The 14,880-nt window shown below is 46.0% G+C and overlaps 2 protein-coding genes across 2 annotated transcripts in view; one reads left to right on the top strand and one right to left on the bottom strand.

Moving 5' to 3' along the window:
• The window catches only part of LOC115465994 (tubulin delta chain-like), a 145,908-nt gene extending 144,705 nt beyond the window's left edge, over window positions 1–1,203 (bottom strand). Inside the window, exon 1 of the mRNA XM_030196945.1 lies at window positions 888–1,203. Coding sequence (XP_030052805.1) covers window positions 888–929 — 42 coding nt within the window. The 5' untranslated portion in view covers window positions 930–1,203. The remainder of the gene's footprint in view (window positions 1–887) is intronic.
• Window positions 1–14,880, top strand: part of SETD2 (SET domain containing 2, histone lysine methyltransferase) — a 482,526-nt gene that overhangs the window by 3,837 nt on the left and 463,809 nt on the right.

Raw genomic sequence — 14,880 nt, 5'->3', positions numbered from 1 at the left:
AGCGTAAGAACATAAGGGGACTAATTTTAAAGAAAGTTGTACATGAGGTCAGAATGGTTAAAATAGTGTGGCTAACAGAATTGAAACTACAGACTAGATATATATTTGTTAATTAACATTCATGGTATTATGGTATTGGACCATCAGAGGTGAGCTTCCTTAGAGACTTGTGTCTCACGTTGGATGTTTGGAAGCAGGTGATACACATATATCGTCATCAGTCCAACCATCAATTTTTTTTGCAATACTTTTTTATAATGTGTCATCATTTTTTTTTTTGCAGTAAATATTCTTAACTTCATATATTTTTTTTTATTTGACTGTCAAAATGTTTTTAGTTGTCAATACAACAAATTCAGGGCATCTTTGCAAAGTCGTGCTGTGATTCTCGGTGTGGCAAATGAGAAGAAACCCATTCAATTCCTCTGGGCTTTCATTTGCCGCACAGGAATCGTTAGCATAGCTTTGTAAAAGAAGTCCTTAAGTATTTCTCAAAGCTTTGTCTTCTCAAAATATTTTCAAGTGTTACTTCTAATGCCAGTCAAAAACGCCAGAATTCATTAAACTTTTATAATGTTCTCCACCTTTACTGAAATATTTTATGCAATAAACACTTTCATGTGGAAGTACTTCCTGTTTATATTGCATGGACACAAATAAATCTACCTATATAAATTATATCATCATACCCAATACACACCAATCATACCATTATTCATACTTCAATGGAGCTATTGCCACCACCCTATTCACTCAAAATACAAATGCAGATACAGTACAAAATAATCTTCCTAAACATAAACAAATGTCCTGAAATAATCCATAAGGAAGTAACGCTTGAATGACAAAGCAACACTCCTTGTCCTTTGGAAGACGATAATGCATACCTCTTTGCGGTAATACCGCTTTGTTGAAGTCATTTCCGGCATCCCATGGAGGGAGCCATCTTGGCGACTGCCGAGAGATATGAGAGCTTCTAGAGAAATTGGAGCCCTTGAAGACGCCTAGTGCAACACGTGTTGGGCTTGAAGAGGTTTGTGCTGAAGAGAGACGCTGTAAGTCACAGAATTTTGAACTGTGAGGCTCTTCTTTGTCCTTTTAGCCAATCATGCAGCGGACAGGAAAATAAGGAGCCTACAAGTCTGCACTGCTCAAAGATAAGACTTTTTGGGACTACAAATGCATTATCGTCTTCCAAAAGACAAGGAGTGTTGCTTTGTCATTCAAGCATTACTTCCTTATGGACTATTTCAGGACATTTGTTTATGTTTAGGAAGATTATTTTGTACTGTATCTGCATTTGTATTTTGAGTGAATAGGGTGTGACAATAGCTCCATTGAAGTATGAATGGTGGTATGATTGGTATGTATTGGGTATGATGATATTTATATAGGTAGATTTATTTGTGTCTATGCAGTATAAACAGGAAGTACTTACACATGAAAGTGTTTATTGCATAAAATATTTCAGTAAAGGTGGAGAACATTATAAAAGTTTAATGATTCTGGAGTTTGACTGGCATTAGAAGTAACACATAAATTGTATGCACAGTTTTTGTAGGATAACTCATTTAGTATTATATTAAAATATTTTCAAGGGGATATTGTGCTGACATGTTTTGCCTATGTCGTTTCAAGGCTACCCCTTAACTTTGTAGCGGCGGACTTGTCGTCCTGCTCTGCTTTGTGAAAATTTTTATTAAAAAAATATTACAAGAAAATTGATGGTTGGATTGATGACAGTATAGGTGTGTCACCTGCTTCTAAGCATCCAGTGTGAGATGCAAGTGTCTAAGGAAGTTAGGTACGCAAGTATTTCCATACAGGGACAGACCGAAGGTCCATCAAGCCCAGCATCCTGTTTCCAACAGTAGCCAATCCAGGTCACAAGTACCTGGCAAAATCCTAGTTCATCTCTGATGGTACAATACCATAATACTATGAACATGTTAATGAATAGAATTGAAACTACAGACTAGATATAGATCTGTTATTTACATAGGGTAATTTGTAGTTTTTTAATTTATATTACGTCTTTCTTGGATTATTATAAAATAGTGTAGTTGCCATGTTAGTGTACTTGAATACATAGAAATAGACTAAACACTTATTAAAGTTTGGATTAATCTAATATATTTATGATGAGGTTTCTTTGGAAATATTTTCCTTTATATATTTGATTAGAAAGTAATATGTTTATCTAAAATAAAAGATACTTGGGATACTCTGCTTTCCGGATATCTTTCTTTGGAACTCCATCTGCTTGTTGGGTAGTGTCCAGTGAGTCCAGCATAAGTACTTCTAATTGATATACATTAGTTTGTCTTTTTTAAAAGCCAAAGGCTGAAAACTGCCAACCTTTCCCTCCACTCTGTTTAACTTGAAAGGGATTGATGGGAGGGAGGTCTCAGCTGCTTTAGCGCTGGATTTGCTAAGGGTTTTTTTTGTCATTGTCAGTGGTGGGTGGAAGTGAGCTTGGTATTCTGACTCTTGTCATTTGTTGGTGCCCCCTGATAACCACATCTGAGGTGTTTTGCTTCCCATGTCATTCCTACACAGGTCATCCCAAAGCCTCTCCCCCCCTTGTGCACCAGATTCCTGCTCAACTGAGACTTGGGCCGGTGTCCATCTCTCTGGAAATTCCTGCCCAAAGTAAGAGACAGGAGCACTGGGAGCTTGGTATGGACAGTCTATGCTCAGTTTCTTCTTTGCTGGCCCACAAAGAACTTCAGATCTTGCAGGCTGAAATTTCTTGCTGTGGATCTTGCAAGATCAGGTGTAGGAAGTGATCATCTGTGAGATATTCTTTACCAGCGCTAAAATGGAGTTTGGACTGCTACAGGAAGGGCTCAGTTGCTGCAGTGAAGTTAGACTTTGAGTGTATAAAATGTGTGGAGAACTTAAGGGATCAATTGCTGGTGGATACCTTTAGAGAAGGTATGTTCTGCAGATCTGCAAAAAAGTAAAAAGTTCCTCTTGGCATCTCTGCAGTAATCTCCAATTCTTTACTGTCCCTCACCTTCATCCCCAGCATTCCCCATCCAGGTAAAAATCTCTCACCCCAAATCAGTAATCTAACTACTACTACTTATAATTTCTATAGCGCTACTAGATGTACGCTGCGCTGTACACTTGAACATGAAGAAACAGTCCCTGCTCGACAGAGCTTACAATCTAATTAGGACAGACAAACAGGACAAATAAGAGATAAGGGAATTACTGAGGTGGGGATGATAAAAAAAAAAAAAGGGTGCTGACACAGTGAGTAAGGGTTAGGAGTTAAAAGCAGCATCAAAAAGTTGGGCTTTTAGCCTAGATTTGAAGACTGCCAGAGAAGCAGTTTGACAGACCAGCTCAGGAAGTTTATTCCAGGCATATGGTGTAGCAAGATAAAAGGAATGGAGTCTGGAGTTAGCAATGAAGGAGAAGGGTGCAGATAAGAGATTTACCCAGTGAACGGAGTTCCCGGGGAGGAGTGTAGGGAGAGATGAGAGTGAAGAGGTACTGAGGAGCTGCAGAATGAATGCACTTATATAAGCCAATAAGAGGAGTTTGAATTGTATGCGAAAACAGATAGGGAGCCAGGGAAGTGACTTGAGGAGAGGGCTAATATGAGCATAACGACACTGGCGAAATATAAGTTGTGCGGCAGAATTTTGAACAGTTTGAAGAGGAGAGAGATAGCTAAGTGTGAGACCTGTGAGAAGCCAGTTGCAATAGTCTAATCGAGAGGTGATAAGGGTTGTGGTAGTGTGCTCAGAAAGGAAAGAGCGAATTTTGGTGATAATATAGAGAAAGAAATGACAGGTTTTAGCAATCTGCTGAATATGTGCAGAGAAGGAGAGAGAGGAGTCAAAGATGACCCCAAGGTTACGAGCTGATGAGACAGGGAGGATGAGAGTGTTATCCACAGAAATAGAGAATGGGGGAGGAGGGAGAGGTTAGTTTAGGGGGAAAGATAAGAAGTTCAGTCTTGGTCATGTTTAGTTTCAGGTGGTGGTGAGACATCCAGGCAGCAATGTCAGACAGGCAGGCTGATAACTTCAGCCAATGCACAGACCCCAATCAGTTAACCCTCCCTCCTTGACGTTGGTTCTGGCCACTGCAGGATGCGATTTGATATGCCACCTTTCTGTGATTACAATCAAAGTGGTTTACTTGTTGTATACAGGTACTATTTTGTGGCTGGTGTAATGGAAGGTTAATTGACTTGCCTAGAGTCACAAGGAGCTGCAGTGGGAATCAAACCCAGTTTTCTCAGGTTCTTAGGTTGCTGCACTAACCAGAATAGTGGTTTTCTTCCTGCCTGTCTACACTGCAGTTCTCAGTAAGTTTGGGCATTGCAGTGCCCAGGATTTGAGACTGGGTGACAGGTGCTGAAATTGGGCATTATGCAGGTGTAGCTCAAGTCCCTCGAAGGCTATGCAGTGTAGGTAGATAGACAGTAAAGAGTTGTTTTTGTGGTGGTTGTGGCAGCAGTGGTTGCTGGTATCAAGGTGAAATTTCTGGTTGCCATGGCAATCTGTCCAGAATTTGTCCAACCCTGTTAAGTGTGCTGTGACAGCCTTTGGCTTTTGAATATTTGTAGGGATAACATGAACAAATATTGATTTGTGGCTAAATTAGTTTATCACTGTGAGAATGCTTAGTGGATTTGTAACACTTTTTTGATAACTTGTCAAATAGTAATAAATAACTGTTTTCTGGTAATTGGTTTTGATTTAGATTTTAGTGTTAGTTACTTTTTCAAAACCAAGCACGAAGTGAATTTCAAATTCAGGTAAAACTGGGATATCAGTGTCCCAGAGGGCTTGTAATTTAAAAGGGAGGAAAAAAATTGAAAATTTCCATTTTGTATACGCTATTTACTTTATTGTGCAAAGCCTCATTTTCTGAGTTTTCACCTGGGTAAATAGGGCCCCATTTATTAAACTGTATTTGCCTTGCCTGGAATCACTAGTGTGGTTTAGTAATAGGGGCCCAAAATTTGGTGCAGCTTATGCTTGCAAAATATTATTGAGATTAATATTGTGCTGCTGTGATACAGAATCGTGCAAAGCACATAATAGTTTCTTTAAGGAGTAAAGTTCATTCCTATTATGGTTTATGCAAAACTTTTGGCATATGATAGTGTGCACCCCTATCATACTAAACATAGTCTTCCCTTTGCCCAATTTCTGCGTTATAGAAGGATATGTGATTCCTCAAAAAAATATAAGGAGGCTGCTACACAATTAAAAGATAAGCTGCAGGTACGTGGATATCCAAAGAGTGTGACTGAAGCATGCTTTAACCACCGTGAATTCCTATTTGAGGATAAAAATCGGGTGTCCTCAGATTTGGTCATTTCTTGTATTTTGCAGTACACAATTTTATCTCCGAAGATAGCCAAAATTATCCAGAAAAATTGGAATATTTTGTCAACTCGTGAGATTTTTGCTGAGAAAAGCTGTATGGCGTCTTATTCAAGAAGATCTAATTTTGCTGATTTGTTTTGTCAATCAGATATGTGGATGGATAGATCTGTTCAGAATCCGGGACACTCTAAATGTGGTCTCTCTGTTATCTGCGAGGTGACTGAAGAAACCTCAAAATTTTGGAATAATGCCAATAAAAAGTGGTTTATACGCTACTAATTGTACATCCAAAGCAGTAATATATCTTATTAAATATCCCTATGGATTGCAATATATAGGTCTAAGCGCATGTTGGAAACCAGATTGAACATAAACATTTGTATTAATTCTGGAAAAGTTTATATGAACCTGGTGAAACATTGTGTGACTTTGCAACATTCATTTGAGCAATTGCGATGTATGGCTATTGAGCAATGGTGTAAGTTACAAACTATGACACCAAGTGGACTTAATGGCCCATTGGAGTGGGAGGCGTTCTGTTAATTTAAGGCTATTTCATCCTGATTTATTGTGGAATGTAATATTTCATTGGACCTTTTCGCTGACGCCAGTTCAGGGGTGGTTTATATTGGCTGCTGCATTTTTGCTGTTGGATTACAAGACTGAAATAACTTTTCTCCGAGGACAAGCAGGCTGCTTGTTCTCACTGATGGGTGACGTCCACGGCAGCCCCTCCAATCGGAATCTTCACTAGCAAAAGCCTTTGCTAGCCCTCGCGCGCCGATGCGCACCGCACATGCGCAGCCGTCTTCCCGCCCGAAACCGGCTCGTGCCGGCCAGTCTTCTTTTGTCCGCGCTCGGTACGGTCGTGTTTTGCCGTTCGTGCCCCGGAAAGTTGACCTCGCGCGTCGTTTTCGACTCGTTTCTTCTGAGAAAGTGAGAAAGTGTTTCGGGAAGCCTTTTTCCGTTTTTTCCTTTCCCGTATTTCGAGCTTTTCGCCCCGGTAAGTTTTCTTTCGTCGTCGGGGTAGGCCTTAGTTAGGCCTTGGTCGAAATTTTCTTCTCCCTATTTTTGTGGTGCCAATTTTCGCCATTTCGAGTTTTGATCTCGCCGGCGTGATTTTTCCGCCCATGACATCGAAGCCTTCCAGCGGCTTCAAGAAGTGCACCCAGTGCGCCCGGGTAATCTCGCTCACTGACAGGCACGCGTCGTGTCTTCAGTGTCTGGGGGCTGGGCACCGCCCTCAGGCCTGTAGTCTGTGTTCCCTTTTGCAAAAGCGGACTCAGGTAGCGAGGTTAGGCCCAGTGGCACATTTTGTTCTCGGGCTCTTCGTCGGCATCGGCAACCGGGGGTATCGAGTGCATCGACGTCTTCAGCGTCCAGACCTTCATCCTCGGCTGCCAGTGCATCGAGTGTATCGAGGCATCGACTCTCTGCATCGGCGCTGAGACATCGGACGACTGTATTGACGTCGGTGGTACCGGGACCTCGTCTGCTGATGTCGTCGGACGGTTGGTGCTTCGTCTGGAGTGCAGGTGAGGGCTGTCCATTCCCCTGCTGGTGGCGGTGAGCCTTCGGGTGGGTCTCCCCCTACCCTGAGGGCTCCTGCGGTACAGCCTCCCCGAGACCGACCTTCTTCGGCCTCGGCCCCGAGGAAGAGACGGCTGGATTCTACGTCCTCCTCGTCGGTGCCGGGAAGATCCGGTGACGTGCTTCGTTCCAAAAAATCGAAGAAGCATCGTCACCGTTCCCGTGTCGGCACCGAGAGCTCTGGGTCGCCGAGGGAGTCGGCACCCAGCAGGCATCGGCACCGAGAGGACCGCTCACCCTCTGTCCAAGAGGTGTCGATGCGCTCCACTCTGGACAGGCCGGAACAGCCTCCACGCCCGGAACAGAATCTGACATCGACGCCTGCATCGACCTCCATGCCTTTTCTGCAGCCGCTCTGAACGAGAGCCTCCGGGCCGTTCTCCCAGAGATCCTGGGAGAGCTGTTGCGCCCTACCCCTCCGGTACCGGCGGTGCTTGCGCCACCGGTACCGTCGAGCGTGGCGCCGGCTGGTCCATCGCCCGGGGTGAGGTCTCCGGCGTCGGTGCCGCATGCGGTACCGACTGCGGTCGCCTCCCAGGAAGGCTCCCCGACTACGTCGGCGGAGGGAGCTTCGCCGGTGCGGGCGAGGGAGTCTACCTCTCGACGCCCCCACCGTGGCCGTGGTTCCACGGAGTCGAGCCGGGCATGGTTGCAGACACAGGTTCGTGAACTTGTGTCTGGCACCGAGGGTGAGGCCTCGTGGGAAGACGAAGGAGACATCAGATATTTCTCTGACGAGGAGTCTGAGGGTCTTCCTTCTGATCCCACTCCCTCTCCTAAAAGACAGCTTTCTCCTCCCGAGAGTCTGTCTTTCGCTTCCTTTGTCCGGGAGATGTCTACGGCCATCCCCTTCCCGGTGGTTGTGGAGGACGAGCCCAGGGCTGAAATGTTTGAGCTCCTGGACTATCCTTCTCCACCTAAGGAAGCGTCTACAGTACCCATGCATCATGTCCTGAAAAAGACATTGCTGGCGAACTGGACCAAGCCTCTAACTAATCCCCACATTCCCAAGAAGATCGAGTCCCGGTACCGGATCCATGGGGACCCAGAGCTGATGCGCACTCAGTTGCCTCATGACTCTGGAGTTGTGGATTTGGCCCTAAATAAGACCAAGAGTTCTAGGGAGCATGCTTCGGCGCCCCCGGGCAAGGACTCTAGAACCTTAGACTCCTTTGGGAGGAAGGCCTACCATTCTTCTATGCTCGTGGCCAAAATTCAGTCTTACCAGCTCTACACGAGCATACACGTGCGGAACAATGTGCGGCAGTTGGCGGGCTTGGTGGATGCGCTTCCCCCTGAGCAAGCCAAGCCATTTCAGGAGGTGGTCAGGCAGCTGAAGGCGTGCAGAAAATTCCTGCCAGAGGGGTGTATGACACCTTTGATGTTGCGTCCAGGGCCGCTGCTCAAGGTGTGGTGATGCGCAGACTCTCATGGCTGCGTGCCTCCGACCTGGAGAATAGAATCCAGCAGCGGATTGCGGACTCGCCTTGCCGTGCGGATAACATTTTTGGAGAAAAGTCGAGCAGGTGGTAGAGCAGCTCCACCAGCGGGACACCGCATTCGACAAGTTCTCCCGCCGGCAGCCTTCAGCCTCTACCTCTACAGGTAGAAGATTTTTCGGGGGAAGGAAGACTGTTCCCTACTCTTCTGGCAAGCGTAGGTACAATCCTCCTCCTCGACAGCCTGCGGCCCAGGCTAAGCCCCAGCGCGCTCCGCTCTCGTCAGCAGCGTGCGCCTCAGCAAGGCCCCTCGGCTCCCCAGCAAAAGCAAGGGACGAGCTTTTGACTGGCTCCAGCAGAGCATAGCCGACATCCAAGTGTCAGTGCCAGGTGACCTGCCAGTCGGAGGGAGGTTGAAAGCTTTTCACCAAAGGTGGCCTCTCATAACCTCCGATCAGTGGGTTCTCCGAATAGTCCGGCAAGGATACACCCTCAATTTGGCCTCAAAACCTCCAAATTGTCCACCGGGAGCTCAGTCTTACAGCTTCCAGCACAAGCAGGTACTTGCAGAGGAACTCTCCGCCCTTCTCAGCGCCAATGCGGTCGAGCCCGTGCCATCCGGGCAAGAAGGACTGGGATTCTATTCCAGGTACTTCCTTGTGGAAAAGAAAAACGGGGGATGCGTCCCATCCTAGACCTAAGCGCCCTGAACAAACATCTGGTCAAAGAAAAGTTCAGGATGCTTTCCCTGGGCACCCTTCTTCCCATGATTCAGGAAAACGATTGGCTATGCTCCTCTGGACTTGAAGGACGCCTACACTCACATCCCGATACTGCCAGCTCACAGACAGTATCTGCGGTTTCAGCTGGGCACACGTCACTTCCAGTACGTGTGTGCTACCCTTTGGGCTCGCCTCTGCGCCCAGGGTGTTCACGAAGTGCTTGGCTGTAGTAGCAGCGGCACTTCGCAGGCTCGTGCACGTGTTCCCATATCTCGACGATTGGCTGGTGAAGAACACATCCGAGGCAGGAGCCCGCAGTCCATGCAGATGACTATTCGCCTCCTGGAGCTACTGGGGTTTGTGATAAATTATCCAAAGTCCCATCTTCTCCCAGTGCAGAAACTCAAATTCATAGGAGCTCTGCTGGATTCTCGGACGGCTCGCGCCTATCTCCCAGAGGCGAGAGCCAACAGCTTGTTGTCCCTCGTCTCTCGAGTGCGAGCGTCCCAGCAGATCACAGCTCGGCAGATGTTGAGATTGCTAGGCCACATGGCCTCCACAGTCCATGTGACTCCCATGGCCCGCCTTCACATGAGATCTGCTCAATGGACCCTAGCTTCCCGTGGTTTCAGGCTGCTGGGGATCTAGAAGATGTGATCCACCTGTCCACAGAATTTTCTCAAATCCCTGTATTGGTGGACGATTTGGTCCAATTTGACTCTGGGACGTCCTTTCCAAATTCCTCAGCCACAAAAAGTGCTGTCCACGGATGCGTCTCTCCTGGGATGGGGAGCTCATGTCGATGGGCTTCACACCCAAGGAAGCTGGTCCCTCCAGGAACGCGATCTGCAGATCAATCTTCTGGAGTTGCGAGCGATCTGGAACGCTCTGAAGGCTTTCAGAGATCGGCTGTCCCACCAAATTATCCAAATTCAGACAGACAACCAGGTTGCCATGTACTACGTCAACAAGCAGGGGGGCACCGGATCTCGCCCCCTGTGTCAGGAAGCCGTCAGCATGTGGCTCTGGGCTCGCCGTCACGGCATGGTGCTCCAAGCCACATATCTGGCAGGCGTAAACAACAGTCTGGCCGACAGGTTGAGCAGGATTATGCAACCTCACGAGTGGTCGCTCAATTTCCGTGTAGTGCGACAGATCTTCCAGGTGTGGAGCACCCCCTTGGTAGACCTCTTCGCATCTCGAGCCAACCACAAAGTCCCTCAGTTCTGTTCCAGGCTTCAGGCCCACGGCAGACTGGCATCGGATGCCTTCCTCCTGGATTGGGGGGAAGGTCTTCTGTATGCTTATCCTCCCATACCTCTGGTGGGAAGACTTTGTTGAAACTCAAGCAAGACCGAGGCACCATGATTCTGATTGCTCCTTTTTGGCCACGTCAGATCTGGTTCCCTCTTCTTCTGGAGTTGTCCTCCGAAGAACCGTGGAGATTGGAGTGTTTTCCGACCCTCATCACGCAGGACGAAGGGGCGCTTCTGCATCCCAACCTCCGGTCCCTGGCTCTCACGGCCTGGATGTTGAGAGCGTAGACTTTGCCTCTTTGGGTCTGTCAGAGGGTGTCTCCCGCATCTTGCTTGCTTCCAGGAAAGATTCCACTAAGAGGAGTTACTTCTTTCTGTGGAGGAGGTTTTGCCGTCTGGTGTGACAGCAAGGCCCTAGATCCTCGCTCTTGTCCTACACAGACCCTGCTTGAATACCTTCTGCACTTGTCTGAGTCTGGTCTCAAGACCAACTCTGTAAGGGTTCACCTTAGTGCAATCAGTGCATACCATTACCGTGTGGAAGGTAAGCCGATCTCAGGACAGCCTTTAGTTGTTCGCTTCATGAGAGGTTTGCTTTTGTCAAAGCCCCCTGTCAAGCCTCCTACAGTGTCATGGGATCTCAATGTCGTTCTCACCCAGCTGATGAAACCTCCTTTTGAGCCTCTGAATTCCTGCCATCTGAAGTACTTGACCTGGAAGGTCATTTTCTTGGTGGCAGTTACTTCAGCTCGTAGAGTCAGTGAGCTTCAGGCCCTGGTAGCCCAGGCCCCTTACATCAAATTTCATCATAACAGAGTAGTCCTCCGCACTCACCCTAAGTTTCTGCCAAAGGTTGTGTCGGAGTTCCATCTGAACCAGTCAATTGTCTTGCCAACATTCTTTCCCCGTCCCTCATTCCTGCCCTGCTGAACGTCAGCTGCACACATTGGACTGCAAGAGAGCATTGGCCTTCTATCTGGAGCGGACACAGCCCAACAGACAGTCCGCCCAATTGTTTGTTTCTTTTGATCCCAACAGGAGGGGAGTGGCTGTAGGAAAACGCACCATATCCAATTGGCTAGCAGATTGCATTTCCTTCACTTACGCCCAGGCTGGGCTGGCTCTTGAGGGTCATGTCACGGCTCATAATGTTAGAGCCATGGCAGCGTCGGTAGCCCACTTGAAGTCAGCCACTATTGAAGAGATTTGCAAAGCTGCGACATGGTCATCTGTCCACACATTCACATCTCATTACTGCCTGCAGCAGGACACCCGACGCGACAGTCGGTTCGGGGCAGTCAGTGCTTCAGAATCTGTTTGGGGTTTAGAATCCAACTCCACCCCCCTAGGCCCATGTTTGTTCTGTTCCAGGCTGCACTCCCAGTTGGTTGGTAAATTTTTTAGGTCAATCTCAGTTATGTCCTTGCCGTTGCGAGGCCCAATTGACTATGGTTGTTGTATTGAGTGAGCCTGGGGGCTAGGGATACCCCATCAGTGAGAACAAGCAGCCTGCTTGTCCTCGGAGAAAGCGAATGCTACATACCTGTAGAAGGTATTCTCCGAGGACAGCAGGCTGATTGTTCTCACAAACCCGGCCGCCTCCCCTTTGGAGTTGTGTCTTCCCTAGTCTTTGTCTTGCTACATATGAGACTGGCCGGCACGAGCCGTTTCGGGCGGAAAGACGGCCGCGCGAGGGCTAGCAAAGGCTTTTGATAGTGAAGATTCCGATTGGAGGGGCTGCCGTGGACGTCGCCCATCAGTGAGAACAATCAGCCTGCTGTCCTCGGAGAATACCTTCTACAGGTATGTAGCATTCGCTTTCTTCTTTGATTCCTTCTGAGGCAGAAGTGAAACAAGGGGGCCTCTTGTCAGGGAGTTGCTCCGTGTTATAGTGGAACCACTATTACCCGGTTGGAAATTTATGCAGATGTTCGTGAGTCGTGACAATCACCCAGGTGATAAGTTCAGTGGACTTTTTTCTGTGCATTAGTAGCATTTTTTGTATTTTTCAGTGTTAAGAAATTATGACATTAAGTCTACTTCTATCCTGTTTTTTGGCTGCAATGGTTTTTTTTTTTTCCGACTTGGGATTGTTTTCCACTGCAGTTTGTTTCATAGGATAATTGAAACCTGTGATAAGAGCCATTTAAAGCGGAAGACCATCTATGTAGGCACCCCTGGCTATTGAGGTTTCTTTTCTTTAATATATTTCTTATAGATAATCTCTAGGGTTACTATTATGATTTAGGGCAAATTGAGTAGTAGTAATTTTATATTGTTTTTGCTCTTTGGTTTTTTTTTTTTTTTTTTTTTGATTTTTGAATATGCAGAACTAACCCATTTGGAGAAATTGCCCCCGAGACACAAAGCAAAACTATATGCTAAATTTGCTTGGCAAGGCTAGATTTAAAAAAAAAAAAAACCCCAATTTTTCTGTAAGGTTCAGTTTTTTTTTTTTCCATAACTTGTTGTGCGATTTTTCTGACACTTAATTTGCACCCATTCCTTTATGTGTAAATATTTTGTGAGCAGTTTCTCAAACTTCTCAAACTTTTTGCACAGAGTTTTTGCATGGGTTAATGCATCACTTTTTTAAAGTTTCTACTTGCCACAACTTGTTTTTTTTATTAGATTATATACTGCCTTTCTGTGGTATAGCCAAAGTGGTTTATATACTGCAATAAAAGTGAAGCCCAAGGTCACATGGAGCATCATTGAGAGAAGCAGAATTTGAAAGGCAGCTTCCTTCTCTAGGCTACTGCTCTGCTTCCAATCTGTTTACATTACATGGATGTTTGAGGAGAATGTCAAACAACTTCTCCTGCCGCAATAAAGCGAACAGTCTCAACATACAGAATATAGAAGAGTAAACTTGAAAGTAAATTTTCAAAATATTTCTTAAGTAACCACATTAGCACAAACAATTTTGTGGAAAAATTGGCATATTAAACATTCTAAACATGACAGTTTGTTTTAGTGAAGACATATCTAACAGAAGTGATTTGACTGTAGCAGCTTTTTTGGTAAAATATATTTTTAAAGGTGGTTTTTTTCTTTCTTTTACACTATTAGTCTTTCATGTGAACCAGAAGAACAAAGTGCTGTCTTTAGATCTTGTTGAAAAGGGAGAGATTTGGATTTATTGAGGACTACAATTAGGGATGGTATTGATAAAAGCCATTTAATTATTTTCAGACACTTGTGTTTGCTAAGAGGTAGCTAAACCTAAGAATAGAAATGGGGCTTGAAGGAATATAGCCAAAGGATATTGAAGGAACCTGGGGGTGGGTTCTGGCCGCTCTACTGTCTGATCTTTTCATCACTTCTTTAGATTCTGGAGTGGTTCTCGAGGACTGGAGACTGGTGAATGGGTTCCTCTCCACAAAAGTGGAAGTAAAGAGGAGACGGGGGAACTACAGGCCAGTTAGTCTGACCTCATTGGTGAGTACACTGATAGAAACACTGCTAATACAGGGTAGAGCAGTTTCTGGAATCCAATGGATTACAGAATCTGAGGCAGCATGGTTTTACTAGATGTAAGTCTTGTTAGACAAATCTGTTAGACTGGGCTACTGGAGAGTTGTATCAAATGACAGAGTGTTATATGTGGTGGTGTTAGATTTCACAAGGCCTCTGACAGTTCCATATAGGTGACTTACAAATGAAATACCCTAGGTAGAAACTGGATGAGTGGGAGGCAACAAAGGGTAGTAGTAAAATGAGTTCACTCTGAATATAAGGACGTTACCAATGTTATGCTGCAGGGATTGGTCTTTTGTTTGATTCTTGGCACCATTTTTGTAAGCAGTATTGAAGATGGTCTGTTGGGAAAGCATAACACCAAAATGTTAGAGTATCCACCCTGGTAGGTATGGATAACATCTAGAAGGATCTAGTGAAGATAGCTGAGATTTAATGCTAAAAGATACAGGGTCATACATTTTGGACTTCAGATTAATAAGAGAATGGTATAGTATGTAGGCAAAGTAGTTTCCTCATCAACCCTCCAGACCGGTCAAGACGCTTGGGTTATGCTCGCCTACCAGCAGAGGGAGACTGAGAACATAAAACTTGAAACTATGTACTTATAACCTGTGCCTAGCCATCTATAGCCAGTATTTTCTCAGTCTCAGCAGAGGGTAGACAGGCAGCCTGTGCAGCTTGCCCGATCTGGATAGGTTTTTGAGTTAATTTTCAGAGTTTTCCTTTGTTTCTGTGCTATTTCTGGTGGATCCCTGTGCCTGGAAGACTTTAGTGTGCTAGGGGTTGCGGGTCCGCTGGGGCCCGTCATTGTCCCCTTTGGGGTGTCACACCCGGGTGGCCGGTCCCTCCCCCGGTCTGGCTCTCCGTTTGGGCAGCTTTGTGCCTCGGCTGCAGTTTGTATACTGCAGTCCTTGAGTGCCGAATGGTGTTAGCAGCAGCAAGGCTCAAATTAAAGGCTGCAGTAAAGTTTGATTGAAAAAAAAAAAAAAAGAGTCAGGCCCAAGCTGGTGAGAGCTATTGGAGCTGCACTCCG

The sequence above is a fragment of the Microcaecilia unicolor genome, chromosome 1, assembly GCF_901765095.1.
Source record: "Microcaecilia unicolor chromosome 1, aMicUni1.1, whole genome shotgun sequence".
Taxonomy (NCBI): Eukaryota; Metazoa; Chordata; class Amphibia; order Gymnophiona; family Siphonopidae; genus Microcaecilia; species Microcaecilia unicolor.
Note: the sequence above shows the minus strand (reverse complement) of the source record. Positions and strands in the feature narration are given on the sequence as shown.